The following is a 20677-nucleotide window of genomic DNA, read 5'->3' as shown; positions in this document are numbered from 1 at the left end:
GGCTTTCTTCTGTATGTTGGACTACTGGTGGAGCACTGTCCATCAGTACCAGCTTACAAAACAGAAGCGGCCACCAATGTTCATCCTGCAGATGAGCATTCATCCACCGGAGCCACCTGTCAACCAGCAAAAAGTGGTGCCAGACTTTGAAGGGCTATTCTCTATCTCCAGTATAATGGGAATCTTGATGAGAATAGGCCTCAAATGAGACCAGCAGTGCTTCTGATGTCAAGCGTTCTAGCATATCAGGAAGTGGGTATGGTGGGTGCAATCCTGCCTGTCTCAAATGTTTTGGCAAACAGGCTAGTGGGAGGGGGGGGGGGGGGAGGGGGGGGGGTGTAATCTGCAAACGAGCTAACTGTGACAGTCAACTTGGCTGCAATGCTGCAAGACCTTCATATCACACAGAAAACAATGCCAAGAAGAAGACGTGTCAAGAGTCTGCTGGTGCCCACCAGATCCCAGGCAGTACCACTTAACCAGAGCAACATGCCCCATCTGCCCCCGCCCCCCTCCAGCCAGAAACACTAGCAGTGAAGAAGAGAGATCTGCAGTCAGCTGGCAACTGATCACTGAGTAGACAGTATATTAGTTATGCCCTCTATTGGCAGCAGCAATTACAACAGCTGCTAGAGTTCAGAGATTGCTTCTGTGCCAAAGTGCAAAACCTCCCTGCCAGTGGCACAAAGAGAGTGAAGAAAGGCCTGTCCAGAGCCACAACAGCTCTAACTGCCAGAGAGGGAGCACTTCACAAGGACAATGGAAACCAGGTACCGAAGCCATCACCAACTGTGTAAAAGACATTATGTACGTCACAGTTGACACCACCAAGAGACAAGTCCATACAGTCACAAGCTTCAGTAAATTGGCTCCCAAGAATATGCTTGATCAGTTAGTTTGTACACCAGTTTTCTGCAAATTTTCCTCTCTAAAACCTTCACCTCACTCTGCACCATCTTGACAACTGTACTTCACAATAACCACCAAGCCCAATAGGAGCAGTTGTAAATAACTTTAAAACATTATGTCCATTGTATACAGACTTACTCTACCACCCTGCTTATCTTCCCTATGTCACCCCACCCCTTCTCACCCCCATCCCCCACCCCCACATCCTATTCCATGACCACAAGTTCAATATAACTGTCAGAATGTTTTCTGTGACTGTGTGTCAAGGTGGTTGTCAAAAACTTAACTCCATTCATTTTTTGGGATTATTCACCCTGTTCATCAAGGATATCCTGTTGTTCACATACAAACATCCATAGGATTTTAAGTTTTCACACATACATTTCACACATGCAAATAATATGTAATCTTGCTGGTATCCTTTTATCCATTATTTAAAAAAATACTGCAACAAATCCCTGCAACCATACTTTCAAAAATTCTTTACTCACACCTTTGTCTCCTCTAGTTTCAAAAATGGTTCAAATGGCTCTGAGCACTATGGGACTCAACTGCTGAGGTCATTAGTCCCCTAGAACTTAGAATTTGTTAAACCTGACTAACCTAAGGATATCACAAACATCCATGCCCGAGGCAGGATTCGAACCTGCGACCGTAGCGGTCTTGCGGTTCCAGACTGCAGCGCCTTTAACCGCACGGCCATCCTCTAGTTTCAACATGACATATCCCTGTCTTTCATGTATCATCAGTACACAGAAGATTAGTCATTTCTTTCTAATCTTCCCAGCAGATATGAAGTCCACAATGATAGTGCTGAAATGCACAGATGTGTAATTGGAAGACTGCCAACATCCTGACAGCATCTCTTACAAAATGTACTAATTGTTTATTAACAAAGTGCATCAATATTTCTACAGATTGTCACGCCAACAGTAATTCAAATGTTCTGACTGTATTAAAGAAAATCTCAAATAATCATATTTTGTTATTTAAAGATTTTATTATGTTACTGTTCTCACTTAATTAACATTGCAGTTAGATGAAGTTAATTTAGTACAGTTTATAACTATTATGTATAGTAATTTGGAGTAACCACATAATGTCTTGGTAATTTTCTGTGTACAGATGAGTGTAGTACAGTGAAGATGGTGGAAAATTGATAACCATGTTTTCTTACCTATCTAAGCTTACTGACATGAAACTTATACGATTTTAAACAATAGGGAATTTCTGACATATAACAAAATCCATGTAAAAGAAAAAGAAGAAAAGGTTAAGTCCTGAAGTTCCATTTCTGCTTTTCAACCAAAAAGTATGTTTATTTGAAACTGTATACAATCTGACATGAGCACAGAGCATTTACACTGTAATTTAATACATGAACTATAATTGTCATTGTCATCTTGTAAATCTCATCACCATTTTCCACCCTTTTTCTTCTTCTTTTGTTGCACCTTCCTCTGCTGCTGCCTTGGACCAGCACTTTCTGGTGCAGGACTTCCATGAGGGTTGGGAGATGCTTTGACTTGCTGACTTGGCATCTTTGTGATGTCACTAAAACAAAGTTTTATTGTCAGTAATTTTAATGATACATTCAGCATTACCAAAAACTTTGCTTTCATGAGGATATATGTGAACTATTAACAAAGTACATTGTATTTAGATGTAATGAAATAATATTACTACTTCTGGCCTATGTTTACCATTGACAAAACTACAAAAAATTATATAACTTCCAGAACTCTGAAAAAGCCTGCATGGAATATGAATTACAATATCAAGGAAGAACATTCACAGTGTAGGAGAGGTGCTGAGAAAACTCCAATAAGCATGCCCTAATGAAGAATACAAGAGCTGAACTTACCTACAGTAAGGGGTTTAATGTCTGTATGATGTGGAATACTTTTTCTATATGGTGAGTGGTTGTCTTTCCTCATATCACTGACCATAACAAAACACTTTCACTCTTCATAGGACAAGTTTTCATATGAAAACCATTTTTTTTCCAACATTTCAAAAAGAAATCCAAGCAGGAGAGAGAAACAAAATATCTCAAGACATTACATCTGAGAATGCACCGTAATACTAAAAAGGGAATCAGATACTGGCTCAGAAATATTCAAAACTGTTCTCAATGTACCTCTGGCTGTCCTGCTCAGCCACTAATCATTTCACATGGAGCCATGCTCCACCTTCTCCCATATGCTCTTTAATCTTAAATTGTTTAGAAAGTATCAAAATGTAGTTCTTATGCCGCTTCATATTCCTTTTATTTTCTGTCTTCATATTAAACAATAATTTTACCTCACAACTGTGAGTTTTAGTGATTTCCCATCCTCTTAGGGTCACTATTATACAAAGTGTGAGTCCTGTCCAGCATGTTTCTTATGTTTTAGTTACATTCTGTGCAACTGAATCTTGTTTGTTTATGCAGTTGTAATACTGAGAAAGGGAAAAGATTAATGTGATAATATGGGAAGCAACAACGAAATTTATTATTGCTGGAGCACTTAAAACTGTAATTTAAATATGTTACTTAAAATCCGTCTTGATTGCAAATTTTTTTTTTTATTCATATGACCGGTTTCGGTTCATTGAGAACCATCTTCAGATCTGATATTTCAGTTACAGGAGTAACTCCTGTAACTGAAATATCAGATCTGAAGATGGTTCTGAATGAACCGAGATCTGATATTTCAGTTACAGGAGTAACCCTGTACTCCTGTAACTGAAATATCAGATCTGAAGATGGTTCTGAATGAACCGAAACCGGCCATACGAATAAAAAAAACATTTTCAATGAAGACGGATTTTAAGTAACATTATAAAATCACTGATTGCTGTTATCCCATAAGACATTATGTCTGTTTTTGCAAAATGTAATTTAACTGCCATACACATTTCCAAGTGTGAAATGTCATAACGCTTTTCTAAAATGTTAGTACAATATGTGCAGCAACTATTAACAGCAAAGACTGTATGAAACATTAATTCCTTTAAATTGGTTTTTTGTCTATTTGAATTATGCAACAATGTTCTGAAATAGAACTCTTTTCTGATTGTAATTATTTTCGGTACTTGACAACCATACGTTACATTTTGTGGCTACACTTATCAAAATTGAGAAAGCCAGACACACACACACACACACACACACACACACACACACACACACACACACACTTTTCCAAAAAGTAAGTTCCCCACTGCATACAAGAAAAGCTGTCTTCAGGATGAAATCTTCCAAATTACATAGCATAAGACAGGAGATGAGGTGGAGATACTTACTACATGTCGCTTGCTCCTGTTGCTGCTCCCTGAGTACCTTTTCCAATATCCTTGTTTCGACGATCCTTCTTTTTCCTGTAACCAGTCCTCTCATGCCGTGGCAACCAGCGCTCTGGATCAGGAGGGACATCAGGGTTATAGTTCTTCGGAAGCCTGGGCTTACGTTTCCGTTTGGATTTTTTCTTCTGCAAAAGCTCATCACGAGGTGTGCTAAAAGATAGATCCTTCATTTGAAATCCCATTTTGATGTAGCAGCTGATACTTAAGTTTACATATAATGCAAGAAGATCCAACCAATTACAATACAAAGGGAATATTTCTTGGCATGGCATGCAGATAGTATTGATATCAAATTTTGTTTTTGGTTGGTACATGCTGTACATGTACAATAAGGTCATCCAAGTGTCAACTATATCTCCAGTTGTTTTGGTTATATGGCCTTTCAAATAGTTATGCTGTGTGTCTTTCACTCAAACAGATAAACTGGAATACAATACCCACATAAAACTTTTATTTGGATCATATACCATTAATAGAAATTTGCCCCAATTTTGATAATAGTTCATAATGTCTATTCCCTCATTCTTGCTAGTTAACAAATGCATTACTGAATTTAGATATACTGCTTAATCACAGAAGAGAACAATGGAAAAAAAATCACAAAACCTTATTGGATAAATTGCTGTTGAAGGGATATGAATTAGATATTGCAATAAACATGTGAGAAGAGAGAGAGTACAAAGCATGTGTGCGATAGAAAGATAGTTGTACATTTTACATGAAAAAATCAATGGTGTCATTCCATGCCAAGTGGTCTGCGGGTTCCTGCAGGACCACAGGTTTTTCTGAAATTGTGTGTGAATATTCACACATGCTCCCAATAAAGGTGGATAAAGTTTTACTTCTGCCAATATAATACTTTCAGAGATATAGTCATTGTTTGACGCTATAGTGCAACTATCAAAATTGCACCCCGAGTTTTTGGCAACTTTGAGACAAATCTCTGGCAATATTTTCTGTAAAGAAATAATATTAAACAGTCTTGTACAACTTTTTGTTCTCTCAAGATTTCTTGAGCAATTTTCATATGAATAATGTCAAGGAAAAAAAGAAAAAAGGAAGGATCTTCTGCAAACTCTTAAAAGCTTTTCATTAGTATGATCATGTTCTAAATCACCTAAAAAACTAGATTTGGTTTTGCAATGCAAGCATAAAGGCCCTAAAAAAATGACAAGGTGGAGGTGTCCTATTCCACTGGTACTCAAATCTGGCATCTTTTATCATGTTCCACAATTGTTTACCACTCTCTGGGGAAAGTAATATCAAAAGTACTGATTACTAGGATGTGAGATACTGAAAAAGGGGTGTATTTTTATCATGGCTCATCACAAAATTTCAGTCTGTTTCTCTGCTATGGTAACTACAGAATCAAAATGGTTATAAACTTCAAAATTTTACTGTGCATTAACAAGGCACTGGGCATCAAGGCAGTAAAATTGGTGTACAATGGCTGTGACATACAACATATAAACTGCTTTAAAGTTTTACACCACTTCACACTGCATCAGTTGTAGGGAAGTTCAGAACAGTGTGCTTTTTTAAGGATTTTTGCTATAGAGAATTTTGTGCAAGTCGTTTTAATGTGCAGTGCTACCGACGTGATAGTTTAAGAGTATTTTGTTTTCGCATAGTTTGCGGTTTATGTGATCTGATGAAAAATTGTGTAAGTGGTGGCTTAACCACTACTGGTTTCTTTTAAACTGAGAAAACCAACATCCCCATCATGACAGGAGCCACACCCAATAGTTGTGCAACAGCAGCCACTGGTGAGTTTCTTCACCACAGGTTCCCAAGCCAGAACAGGATTCCAAGTCTGATTATACGTTCCTTTAAAACTAGAAGAGCTATCTTTTTAGGACCCTAAGATTATATTCCCCTCAAGCAGCATGGATTTTTTACAGGTTTATTGATTTTCTGTATAGTCCCATGACGAAAACTATACTGCCAGTCAGACAATGCCACTGATGGTGCTATAATAACTGCAATAACACGCTGTTACGGAATCCAACACTTGTCACTCCTTGATGGGCAATAAAATGAATTTGCTGAGACTTCTGGGTGAATAAATCTTATTAAAGCATTCTTCTCCTCAGCAGTAGTCTAACAGACATTCCCAGTCCAGAAGTTTTTCAAAAATGCATTCAGCATGTTGTCCTCACTGGAGGCCCAATCTATTTTACTTCTGCAGTGAGAGCATTCATGTAATTAAGTCTGCTTTCATCAGCCAAGAAGAAATTGAAAGAAAGGTAGCATTACAAAAGGAGTTGTTTTAACATGGGCATACTTTAGGAGGAACTAGAGAAAATCATTTTTGCAAACTGATGAAACACCAACTTGGATCAGTATATTTTAAAATGGCGCATCATCTTTTCCGGACAAAATTAGAGATAGTAGTGAAGGCGATACTTTAACACTGGACCTCCAACCAGGAGAATACGCTGCACGCATCTCTCACATAATAATTCCTCTACTAAACTAGTAGCCATGAGTGACGACTTCCTGGACACACACACACACACACACACACACACACACACACACACACATTTTGTAATCAAGATTTATAATAGTAAGTTTTGACACTGCACAAAAGACCTGTCAAATTAATTACCAGTTACAGCTTTAAAGCTTTTGATCAATATCCAAGAAAACTAATAATAACCAGTAACTTTTTATTAGTCTTAAATCTGCCAATTTCTTTCTTTTGACACTCATTATCCCTCAATGTTTGACTTTACAATGGAATCAGCAAAACACAATGTGTGGACTGAAAGAATAATTAGATCATATGTGATGTATTTGGAAACTGTATAGTTGGTAAAAGAAAAGATGAACATGGTAGTATTGAAGGTTATGTGGGAGCACATTAAGGAATGTATCTTAAAAAATAGAAGCCTTTGACATATTTAAAATAACAAATATTTTATTTTGCTGTGAAAGATTGCTATGGGAAATTTGACTGTAACACAGTCCTGAGAATTTTTGAGACAGGCAACACTAATGGAGTAGAATGTGGAGACAACGTGGTAATATTAGAAGAAGGGAATAAAGGTTAAGAGTTTAACTTCTCACTGGCACTGTAGTCATTAGAAATGGAGCATTAGCTAAATTAGGAATGGAAAGGGAGCAGCAGAGGCTGCAAAACAATACAAATAATAGGCATTTGTTTAAATTGAATAAGCAAGCTGTAAATACATAAAACAGGACAGCAGTAACAAGGAATTGGACCCCCCCCCCCCTCATTCCAAATACGGGTCCAGTGTTTTTAACCACTCTGTGAACTTTATCAGTACTGTGATGAGGGAGACTGGGAAGGAGGGGAATGTGAGTGAAGAAAATAGAAAGACTAACTGAGTGCTACAAGATAAAACTGGTCACAGTTCTCAAAGGACAAGTTAAAGAAATTCCTAGAGGATACACACAAAATTTGCAGTCAGATAAAGTAAATAAACCCTGGGAGCAAACATTCCAGTATGGCAACATAATCCTGCTCTTCAAAAACCACAACATACTTAATCAAATATTAGGGAGAGAAACTATATATTTCATGTTTATAACAATTTCTCCTTCCCTTCAATAGTTTTAGGTATTTCCTTTTTATTCTTCCTACTTTCCATAGATTCCACAACAAACTTGCCAAAGACTAATATCTACAGATGCAACCATGATTTTTAGGTGTATTATTTGACCCTGCTCCAGTTGTTCCTAGCAAGTAGACTACACATTCTTTTTCAAATAGTTTTATTCTTTTTTCACTCTGAAGAGCCCCATTAGTTTATACTCATCAGTGTGTATTGAAACCTACTGCTAATGACTGTGTAGTTAGACTTTAAATATTTTAAACTGAAACTGTCTCCTACAAGGCCAACCCTACCTCCAAGACATTGGGAGAAGAGCATTCCAGCAACTAGCAGATAAGCTTGGAATACCAGCCTTGCTCATAGAATTTCAAATAAGCTCACATTTGCAGCATTGTCTCCAGCACTGACCATAGGCTCCAGATTCTGAGCCAAGTGGAAGGGCTGGAATAGACCTCAAAGTTCCTGTGACATGTTAGGTGGTGACTTTTGTACCACATGACTGAGAACTGCAGGCCCCCCTAAATTATATCGGGATATTTTGCTCATCAGAGGCTTCTATCCAGGTATCTGACCTCACATTAGGGATTTTTTTTATTTCTAAACTCTTCACCCACTCCAGACAATGATAGCTTTAGGCGATACCAAACTATTTCTGTAGGATCCAAAGAAATGCCACATGAGGCTATTAAAATGCCAGTGACCTACAGCTGAAGTAGTCAACTTTGAAGCACTCCTAAAAACCAGAGCAGCTCACATACTACTACGTAAAAAAACTTGGCCAAAATCGAAAATTGACACCGGTGAGATTTTTGCAGTAAAGCAAAATATATATCAAAAGAATAGGCTAATGGGAAAGGGATGTGTTGGATTTGTTGCAGAAGAGAAATTCAAATCCATTGACATCTAAACTGAAGCCACATGGCAGACTGTTTGGGCAATACACAGCATCAAGGATGGGCAAAAACTTAACTGAATCTTTCTGCCAATCACCAGACCAACCCCCAGATGCAACCAAAAACTTTAGAGAGAGTAAAAAAAATGGGTTCAGTATTATCTGTGATTCCCAATTATACTTTCATCTCTGAAGGAGACTTTAATCATCTAACACTCAATTGATGAAACTAGTTTTGTTAGCAGGGAACGTGGCAAGATACCATGTAAAACAATATTAAATGCTTTCTCTGAAAATTACATAGAACAAAAATCAAACAATGGAAACTTGGGGGTAGGAATATCAAACGTGTAGGAAAAGACAGATTGCTACTTACCATAAAAGAAGACATGTCAAGTTGCAGACAGGCACAATTAAGACAGGCACGATGTCTACAACATGACATGACATGACAGGCACAATGTCTTAATTGTGCCTGTCTGCAACTTGACGTATCTTCTTTATAGTAAGTAGCAATCTGTCTTTTCTTACATTGTTAATTACAAAGAACAGATATCTTTTGTCACATTGGTTTTATGGACATCAGGCCAAGGTCTAAGCCACATTTTTATGCCTGACATTTTGTCTCTTACTGCGGCAGACGCCCTCAGACTACATAAAGACATTAACTATCTACAGGTTAGTAACATCTGAGGACGGTTCCTGCAGCAGAAGAAAAAACATTAAGCACAGAAATATGCCTTAGCCCACAGTCTAATGCCCATACAAAAAATAAACCAGTACATAAATACTGGCTGTGAGAGCCTGCACTGCATGATTACACCAAATAATATGAAGCCCACTCATGTCAAAAACGTACACTATCTATTCATCATTCACCTTTATGATCGCTTGAAGTTACTCAATCACTTTCAATGAGATGCCATTGTTTGTGGAGGAATCACAGCCCATTCTTCCTCAAGAACAGACACCGAAGAAGGTGGGCACTGGGATATGCAGCCAAGTTAATTTTCTTATTCATCCCAATGGTGTTCCATTGTGTTCAGGTGAGGACTCCAGATAGGCCACTGCAATTCAGAAATGTTGTTGTCCACAAGCCATTGCCTCGCGGGTGCTGTTTTATGGCAGGGTACATTATGATGCCGATACAAACTATTATTGTCTCCGAACTGTTCCTCTACTGTAAGCATACACAATGCTGCAAAATGTGCATATACCACTACATATTTAGCATTTTTGTAAGTGAATAAGAGGGCCACACACCGACACTGAGAAACACCCTCATGCTGTAACACCTCCCCCATACTTCAGTGCTGGCATTACATATGATGACAGGTAACTTTCTCCAGGTATCTGCAAACCCACACCCTTCCATGAGATTGCCACAGGATACAGTGTGATTCCTCGCTCCAAATCACTCATTTCCTCTTCCACTGCCCAGTGGCATCATGCTTTATGCCAACTAACAGTCACTGAACTGTCCTGAGTAACCCATCCTGTTACTACTTTTTTAGTGACAAAACAACACATCCCACCTTGTTTTATACTGGTTGGTCCGCCTCTTGTGTCATCTAATGGTCAGTTTTGCAGTACATAAAAGTGTCTAGATACTTTTGATCATGTAGCGTATTAATTTAAAGGCAACAAACAGATCTGACCTGTTTGAGGATGTCCATGCTGAAGCCAAGTGTGACCATAAGACATCTGTAGCAACAAATATTATCAAAGTAGAAGAAGTAATTAAAACAAGATGAAAGATTTATATGTTCAGTACACTAGATAAAGAGGTACTACTATCATAGCTCAAGGAGGAACTTCAAACATTTAGCTCTGAACAGGAGCACATAGAGAAACTGTACCTCAGTATAACAGTTCATAATAGAAGTGACCCTCCATGGTATACAGGCTCTGTAAAGAAACAGGGACTACTGCACAACAGATGTAAAACAACGCATAAGCCTATGAAAAACACTTGGCTGTCAAAAGAGCAAGCCTTCAATGACTACTGTAGCAGAATTCAATCAAAAGACAGCATGCTATTTTGGATGTAGAGTCACTGAGAGATACAAAAGTAAATTCAGGAGTGCCCCCAGACAGGCATACTGGGGCCCTTTCTGTTCATAATGTCTTAATCTGGCAGACAACAGCGAAGTCAGATTTTTTTGAACATGAAAAATCTGCACAAATATTCAGTCAGATCTTTATAATATTTCACAGAGGTGCAGAGACTGGCAACCTATTTTAAATGTTCAGCAATTTGAAATTGTGCACTTCACAAAGTGAAGTGAATATTAGCAATGTGTTTTAATTGTTGAGAAATGTGGAACCGTACATCTAATAAACCACAGAAACATAATACCCTATGACCACAATAGCAATAATGCATAATTGGAATCAGTCAACTCATAGAAGTGCCTGGGTGTAACACTTTGTAGGTAAAGCAGGTGGCAGACTTCAATTCACTGGTAGGATAATGGGAAAACACAGTGACTCTACAAAGGAGATTGCTTAAAAATCTCTTGTACGAATCCCACAATATTGCTGAACTGTGTTGAATATATCAATAAAGGGCAGCAAAAATGGTTACAGATTTCTTAGACCCATGGGATGGCATCACGGAAATGCTGAAAAACCTGAACTGACAAGATTTCTGAAGCTTCAAGAACCAAAAATTACATGAGAAACCTAGGAACATACCACAGCACTAAAGGTATAGCTCCCATAGTGAGCACAAAGATACGGTAAGACTAATTACAGTGTGCACAAATGCATTAAAATAATCATTCCTCCAGCACTCATACACAAATAGAATGGGAAGAAACTGTAATAAGTGGTACTACAGAAATACACTGCTGTGAACTTATAGTGCCTTTGTGAGTGTAGATGTGGATACAGATACAAAATGATTCTAAGGGTGAAGTACAGTGGGTAATGTATATACCCTGTGACTGCTACCATAACCTGTGAATGCCACACAGGTTCCTGAACAAAATGTTGTATGGGGAGCTCTGGTTAGGCCTAACAAACCAGCAGAAGAAAACAAAAAAAGTCCCAGAAAGAATGATTATGGAGGAAGCAGACTTGAATGTGGAAACTGACTCAGAATTGGAACACTGAACCTACAGATTTGACAGGAAAATAAGAAATTGTACATTTGATGGAAAGTAGGAAACTCGGCATATTAGGATCAGGAGAGGCAATGTTCAGCAAATAAGAAGAACAGAGTTTAGGAGAGGTTTCCAGTATACTGCAGTCAAAATAAGGAAAAAAACAATAAACGAATGGGGGTGGTTCTGGCAACTGTACTTAAAGCTGAAGTGACAGAAATATGACAGGATGATGAAAGTTGAAGTATAGATAAAGATGTAGAGTTTTGAGATGTTGCAGACTGCCAAGCAGGAAAGAAGATGATTGAGGAAAATTCCAATACAGCTAAATTGCCAAAATACAATCATTACAGGTTACCTGAATGCTCATGTCAGCACGGAAAGAAATGGATATGAGGTATTGGAAAAAGAAGGTTGGGGTAGCAGAAAGGAAGGAGGTTATTAGATTGGAGAAACAGGCTGACTATAGGAAATTCTTCATACATTAACGATTGGAAATTCTTCGTGAAAGAAATGAGATGATAGCATGAAGGCTGTTGTGGATTATATCATCTTTTACAGGGAACTGGAAGGGCATGCCACTGAGGTAAAATTTAACACCCTAACATTCCTTACATAATGACAAAATACAACCAGCTGCTACTGCACATCTGAGAACCATGGAGGAATAAGGAGAACACTAAAACAGGAGAGAAAGTAAAAGTGTGGAAACAAAGCAAGAAATAAGACAAAAGCATCAAAAAGACAAGATACCGTAAGGTGAGCCCAGATCAGGGGAAGAGGAATGGCAAAAGTTTAAGACAACACCTGTTGAAACTACAGTATCAATTTGTAAAAGAGCAAGCAACATATAAAGATGTAAGAAAAAACTTGGTGTAATGTGAGAGTTAAAGCAGCAGTACAATGACATAACAGAAAATTTGGGACGTATTTTTAGACAAGGATACAAGATGCAAGGGATGTATACAATACCAAAAAGAGGTAAGCCAAAAAGATACCAGCAGAGAAGAGGGGAGAAGATGGACTGGCAAACAGACAAAGATGGAAGAAAACAACAAACGCAATGAGAATGAACAGTATGGGATGATGAAGGAAAGGTCTGGGTAAAATCCTACTACATTCAATACGAATGGTGAAACTAAATAAGAGAAGACCTGAAAAGAGCTCACAAAGATTAGAGTTTGTCTTATTCCCTCCTGAGGGTATATGACTTAATACTTTTTCCATCTTATATAGGTGGGATACCACAATCCAATAATGCTTCTTTTGAAAGCTTACAGTTTTGAACATTGCTATTACTCAGCAGCTGTATACTAGTTTCAACATAGGATTAAACAGTTAACTGGTTGCGCATGAATGGTAGGTACAGTGACCTAGGTTTCGACACCTACAGGGGTGTCTTCATCAGAATGAAATGTTGAATCCTATAAAACAGTACATAGACAATCAATTATGGCAAGAAACACATTAACCAAGATGACAAGTTTCATGATGCCCAAAGGTTACTTATGTAAAACTGCTGTTAATGCGTCAGGATTGGCCAGGAGGGGGAAACAGTAGGCACCCGTTGAGGTGAAAAATCAAACAGTTTTTACTGTACGAATGTTTACTGCCATAAAATAGGAAGGCAGGCCTGGAGAAGCCACCGAGACTGAATGGGCAGCCACCCAAGAGAGCAGGAGAAGAGAACATCTGGTAGGGTCAGAAGCTGCCAGCAGAAGAGAGCGAACACCGTGTTTACTCCCAGCAGCTGGCTGCAGTTCCACCCCCACTTGACCCTCTCCAAGCATCCCTATTGGTCGGCCAGATGATAAGATGCACAGTTAGATAGCGTTACTGCGTCAGCAACATGTGAATTTAGCTGCTGATGGTTCAACACGTGAGTTTCAGAGTGGTTCTATCTAGTTCTGGGCAACGTGACAGACGCTGCAACTAGCCACCAGGCAGAAGGCACTGACGAACATCAAGTGAAAAACAAAAATCAAATTGTTATATTAATAAATCCATTCATTAATGGCCCCCACTGTACATTACATGATTTAAATGCAATAATCAGAATTTGGAGCAGCTATGCTCAAGTCAAAAGTAAAATAAAACATTCTAGCCTTCGCCATGTGTACTCAGCTGGCAAATTCTACCACCAGCCTGTCGGCCTGGCAATGGATAACCCACTGGCAGGCATCTTGGCTGATATTTTCATTAATTTGCTGGAATAGAAATTCTTCAATATTTTTCAATTGCTCATCTTGGTATTTTGTATTATGCTCGGTATGTAGATGACGTTTTGATCGTATACAATGGTTCTCAGAAAGGAATTCAGCATTTATTTGAAATTTTTACAGTCTTCATTAAAAATATAAAAACAAACCTTCACTTATGACTAAGAAAATAATGACTGACTGCTTAATTACTTCGACCTCAGTATTGCTACTGACAATGACAGACTTACTTTCGGTATTTTTCGGAAAGCCACTAATACAGATCAAATTGTGTCTGCTAGTTCAGTGCATCCTCATTCCCATAAACCATTTTTCCATTCGGCCATTCATCGTGTAGCCTCTGTACCTTCGTCACCTGACAAGCTTATTGATGAGATGAACACAATAAAAACTACTGCAGTTAATAATGGCTATGATCCCATGTTAGTTGACAAGATCTTCAAAGTTAAACCGACACTAAGGTGACCACTTTGGGCAGCACAGTGCTATTCCTGACAGTAACGAGTACAAAAATGTTTTCTTGATTCCATTTTTAGGCCATATTTTGTACAAAATTTGTCATCTTCTGATTAAAAAATGTGGATTCAATGTTGCCTTTTCTACAAACAATAACTTTCAACAAAATCTCATTCACAATCTCAAGTCCACAGCAGCTCCGATACATAATTTAGGATGCATAAAATCACTTGTGATGTGTGTCCCATTTATTACACAGGACAAACTGGAAGGTCTTTTAGTGTCAGGTACAAACAATAATTGTTGAAAAAAAGAGGCACAAATGTACACAATTCCACTTTTGCTTATTTATCTGCTAATTTCCAGATACAAACTGAAACACACGGAAGAAATTTCCATTTTACATAGAGAAAGGAAAGGTCATAGGCTTGACGTACTGATGGAGCTGGAGATTTTCAGACATATTTCTAAGAACGATGGCCTCATCCTCAATGAACAGTTACAACTATGTAACAAAAATTTTTTTTCAATCCACTGCTCACAAAACTTTTATTACGCTATTATTTACAACATTTACCCTGCTTCTGGTTTCAAAACATTATTTTCTTCTAATCTCAGATATATGCTGCTGACGTTACCTTAATGCAAATATTTTCTGGATTGTACAGCAGTTTGTAACATTTTTTTCTGTCATTATGTCCTTTATGTAATAGTAATTTCTGCAAAGCCTAACAGACCGCTCTGTTATATTTAATCTGCTTGACTACTGTGTATTTTCAAAAAGACTTTAAGCTCTTTTTATACTTTGTTTTTAAGATTAACTGTTATTTTCTTCAGTTATTTCTGTCATAATGTTTCAAATGGGCACATGTTACTGTCCATGCCAGATAGGCAGCACAACATACTGTTTTCGTGGCAGCAATGTAAGCCACTGGGCTGATCAGTCTGATTATGTTCCCCGCTGGGCCGCACACATGGCAAAGGCTAGAATGTTTTATCTTACTTTTCACTTGAGCATAGCTGCTCCAAATTCTGACTATTGCTTTTTAGCAATGTAATTTTACGTAAGTAACCTTTGTGCATCATGAAACTTGTCATACGGGTTAATGTGTTTTTTGTCATACTTTATTTCCCATGTGTTATTTTACAGGATTCAACAACATTTCATTCTGACGAAACCCCTAGTACGTGTCAAAACCTAGGTCACTGTACCAATGCAATACAATACAATGCAATTTTCTTAAAAGCTGAAATGCATCAGTGCTGATTAATATTTAAATCTACACATGTACAAATAACAATTTATGACCAGGTGATCCATCCACAAAGAAAGCTGTGGTAGTACCAATGTCAGTTGTCTAAATACAGTACACACATTTTTAAAAAATGTGGAACTCACAAATTACATGCACACAATCAACAAATACATTTTCTCTCATATCATATCAAGGGTCTTCCTTACTCTGGTTTAGGTGAGGGCTCCACCTTTGCTGCTGCTTTCTTTATCACTTTGCTGCCCATCATCCAATTGGAGGTTTCCAGGGCATCTACATCTGCTCTATTAGTGAAGTCCAGAGGTGGTAATTCCTTGCTCAGTGCCTGAGCCTTTGCTGGATCAAACTGAAACCATGTATCATTTCAATGACAAAGACATTCACACAACTACTGACGACAAAATGCCTGACTATACTGCCACTGAACTCAAATCAGCTGTAAAAATCTGAAGAAGGATGATCATATAATGTCATTGTAGTACTACATTTTAACACCAGGCAGTAAAGGGACAGCCCTACATCAAATATCAGTTTTATGACATCTTGTTATCAATTAAGAGTGGTTTTTGGGAATTATGTAAAACTGGAATCTATTTATTACTCAAGGCCCTTCACCTATTAATCTCAGATGTGGCAAAATGTGAAATGGCTGACAGATACAATGAGTAACACTAATCAGAAATTATTTTACTTCCTAAGGCATCAAGAAAGGCGTGACTAGTTTAATTGTAACAGACATTCCAAAATTTATGTTCAAAAACAGAAAAGTTTTACTTTCTTAAAGCCCCCCCCCCCAAACACAAAGTATTTTACCTGAGCATATGCAACAACTAGCTGAGCAAGTGTCTTTTTGTCTCCTGGATTCAGCCTCAGCAACTCCTCCAAGCTCTTGGCAGCAACATTTGGCTCTCCTCCTCGCAAGTGAAACTCTGCAGCTTGTCTCCAAAGGGTACTCAAGTCTCCTGTGCTGACCTGTGCATTTTTTACCCAGTTATCAGTTCAAGAGAAATATCAGTGTCAAAATTTGCAAGAATGGCTTAAGATTGTTTCACATATTTTGCACTCAAGTCAAACAGGTTTAACAATGACCCAGTCATAATTCCTGTCATGTAAAATATTTTTTCAATTCTCATTTTGCAACAGATTACTTTAAGAAGAGAAAATAAATTTTAACATTTATCACATACACTGATCAGGAAAACACCAACACAATGCTACAAATCTATAGCACACATGGAATAGTTTTATACTTCGCTAATGATAAAACTGCATGCTCTCCTGTTAATCAGGGGATGGTAGAAAAAACAGGGACACATTTCACATTTATAAATTCAATAAAATAATCTAAAATTATGTGATGTTGACCTCTAGTTTTACCTTATTCTTTCTATACCAGTCCACAGCATCTTTCAATACAACTGATGCTCCTTCACGATTGTTGTCAGCAAGGTACAAGGTAACCAGAGCACTTACAATCCCAGGTTTAAATGTTGCATCACCAAGTGTCTGAAGAATTTTGCAAGCTTCTTTGCGATCACCCTGAAAGCAATATTCAATGTATAGTTTAATGATGATGTAGCAATGTATCTAAGTAACAAGACAGTTACTTCATCGCCTAAAAGAGATTTTACCCATATTTCTAATTTGGAATACCATCTCTCTGCACCAATTTTTATTATGTGTGACAAGTTTTGCTTTGAAGTGTAAGTGCAAAAGGAGGAGGTACACTTACATGGTCAGGGCTGTGTACAAGCACATTTTGAGTTGCAACATTACTTATTAGAGACTACTCAGTGTGCAATTATGGTTGAATACACAATATAATGATTCATATCATTTCCAATAAAGATATCACAGTCTTCAAGATTGTCATGTATGATGACTGATTCTTTTTTCATATTCTCAGACACACACTGTATTCACACAGAAGCCTCCCACTCCCCTCCATGTTTACACTGCTGTGACAAAAACAGAAAATCATTTTAACTCCATAATGAAATTTACAAATATCCAGAATGCCCTCCAGAAATGATATGCCACAGTAGGTTCTTAATGTGTGAATTATCTCAATTGAAAAATGTGGAAGAGCATGCTCTTCAAGCTAGTGAATCTTTGAATAGTGTGCAGAGAGTGTGTGACAAGACTGTACTTGGAAACATGCAGCAACAATGTCAGTAAATAAAGTTGTGTAAGAAACTTTTCTCAAAATAATAGAAAGTGACTGCTCCTAACTCTGCTGTAGGAAACTTTTTTTGTTTCCTATTTTTTTGCTGACCAATAAAAATAATGACAGGGACAGGGTGAAGATTCTATAAGATTCGGAATTTTTGAGAATGGAAGGGAATTTTGTGACTGTCATCATTTAGACATTGTACCAGTAGATACCAAACAATCTTTCAATTTACAGTATAGTTTACAAATCACAGGTTAGAAGCACTTTGTTCTCCCACTGTCACGCCAAACTGCACTGTTGCTGTAACCTCTCAGCATTCCATACCATTCTGGGTTAGTATGCAAAAGCATGAAACATGTGACAAATTCTCATGGAAAAATATTTCCACCTGGTATTATTGGAGTCCAATATGAATAAAATCTGATAGTGACAATGGAAAATGTTTCAAAATGAGGATTCATCCTGCTATGGCAAATGGTTAGGTGAATCTCAATGCTGTGAAAAAGTCCTCAGAGTACTAATTTTCACTAGCATTAATAAAAATAAACCTGAATATGCTATGTGAATGAACCAGATCTTTCTTTTTAATTTACTAGGAAACCCATGTTATGACATCCTGACATCCATGTTGCATTCACACATAAGCAATGAAAAAGTAACCTTTCAGCACAACTCACACACGAGGTCAGTCAGCACATCCAATGTGGACATAATGGTTTAAAAGGCATTATACAATGAAGAGCCATAGAAACAGGTGTATCTACATAATATCGTGTAGGACCCCTGCGAGCCTGCAGAAGTCCACAACACAACGTGGCATACATTCAACTAATGTCTGAAATAGTACTGGAGGGAAATGACACCACGAATCCTGCAGGGCTGTCCATAAATCCGTAGAGTATGAGGAGGTGGAGATCTCTTCTGAAAATCACATTTCAAGGGATCTCAGATATGCTCATGTCTGGGGAGTTTGGTGACCAGCGGGAGTGTTTAAACTCTGAAGAGTGTTCCTGGAGCCACTCTGTAGCAATTGCTCAAGTCCATCGGAATGCACAATGGCCATGAATGGAATCACGTCATCAAACAGGATGCTTGCTTACATATGTGTCATCTGTCAGAGTCATATGTAGACGTATCAGGGGTCCCATATTACTCCAACTGCACATGCTTCACACCATTACAGAGGTTCCACCAGCTTGAACAGCCCTCTGCTGACATGCAGGGTCCATAGATTCATGAAGTTGTCTCCATACCCGTACATCTGCTCAATACAATTTGAAACAAGACTCATCTCACCAGGCAACATGTTTCCAGTCATCAACAGTCCAGTTTTGGTGTTGACAGGCCCAGCTGAGATGTAAAGTTTTGTGTCATGCAGTCATCAATGCTCCAAAAGCCCAAAACTATGATATTTCATTGAATGGTTCGCACCCTGACACTTGTTGATGCCCCACACTCAAATCTGCAGCAGTTTGTGGGAGGGTTGTACTTCTGTCACATTGAACAATTTTGTCAGTTGTCATTGGTCCCGATCTAGCAGGATCTTGTTCTGGCCGCAGCAATTTGATGTTTTACCGGATTCCTGATATTCACAGTACACTCGTGAAATGTCTACCATTTAATGGCCTTCCCCCCTGTCTTCTTCAGGTTGGCCTCCATACAAAAACAGTTTTAGTTGTTCTTCCAGTATCCATCCTGAGGAAGTGTCTAAGCCAGGCTATTATTCAACTTTTTGTAAGTCTTACGATGTCAGCTCCTGGTATGAGGCAGTCCAGCTCAGCATTCATCTTAGATCTCCAGAAACCATTATTATCCTGAACTGCCCCACAGATCTTGCACAGCACTCTCCATTCAAAAATTTCCTGAGCTGCTGCTCATCAACACTTATTAGCATCCATCTTTCACATCCGTAGGTTACAACTGGACTGATCATGACCTCGTATAGGCGCAGCTTCAGTTGCCTATTTAATTACCTAGAGGCCAACAATTTCTTAAACATGTGGAAGCATCTGTTACCACTTAGGACACATAGTTTTATTTCAATTGACATGGAATTCGTGCTGTTAATATTAGAGCCCAAACAGTCAACGTTCTGCACATGTTCAGAATTTAAACTCCCCGCTGAAAATCCATGCAAGTAATTATTTTCATTCCTGGTGAAATTGATGTACTTAGTCTTTGTTTCATTTATAGAAAGGGCTCTAGGTTCTGTGGCTTCTTTCATCTTGCATATTGTCCTCTATTGATACCCTCCTACTAATAACTGCTACGTCATCAGCATATGCACATATCTGAGTCAACTTTGTGCCTATGTAACAAGAGATCTGAAGCTTCCACATGGTTGTGTCAAGAGTCAGCTTGAAATGCATTGTAGAGATTGTGTCCCCTTGTCTGACTCCTTTACTAACAAGGGAACCTCCCCATCGCACCCCCCTCAGATTTAGTTATAAGCTGGCACAGTGGATAGGCCTTGAAAAACTGAACACAGATCAATTGAGAAAACAGGAAGAAGTTGTGTGGAACTGTGAAAAAATAAGCAAAATATACAAACTGAGTAGTTCATGCGAAGATATGCAACATCAAGGACATTGGTAAAACGCAGGAGCGCCGTGGCCGCATGGTAACGTGAGCAGCTGCGGAACGAGAGGTCCTTGGTTCAAATCTTCCATCGAGTGAAAAATTTAATTTTTTTATTTTCAGTTTATGTGACAAACACTT

General features: G+C 38.2%; 1 protein-coding gene across 1 annotated transcript in view; it reads right to left on the bottom strand.

The window, feature by feature from the left end:
* Window positions 1-2200: 2200 nt before the first annotated feature.
* LOC124613867 (signal recognition particle subunit SRP72) overlaps window positions 2201-20677 on the bottom strand; it is a 49646-nt gene continuing 31169 nt past the window's right edge. Inside the window, exons 8-12 of the mRNA XM_047142594.1 lie at window positions 17164-17325; window positions 16600-16758; window positions 15975-16132; window positions 4198-4407; window positions 2201-2463 (exon numbers count right to left, since the gene is read on the bottom strand). Of these exons, the coding sequence (XP_046998550.1) occupies window positions 2325-2463; window positions 4198-4407; window positions 15975-16132; window positions 16600-16758; window positions 17164-17325 (828 nt within the window). The 3' untranslated portion in view covers window positions 2201-2324. The remainder of the gene's footprint in view (window positions 2464-4197; window positions 4408-15974; window positions 16133-16599; window positions 16759-17163; window positions 17326-20677) is intronic.

The sequence above is a fragment of the Schistocerca americana genome, chromosome 4, assembly GCF_021461395.2.
Source record: "Schistocerca americana isolate TAMUIC-IGC-003095 chromosome 4, iqSchAmer2.1, whole genome shotgun sequence".
NCBI classification, from domain to species: domain Eukaryota; kingdom Metazoa; phylum Arthropoda; class Insecta; order Orthoptera; family Acrididae; genus Schistocerca; species Schistocerca americana.
This window is presented reverse-complemented; position numbering and strand designations above follow the sequence as displayed.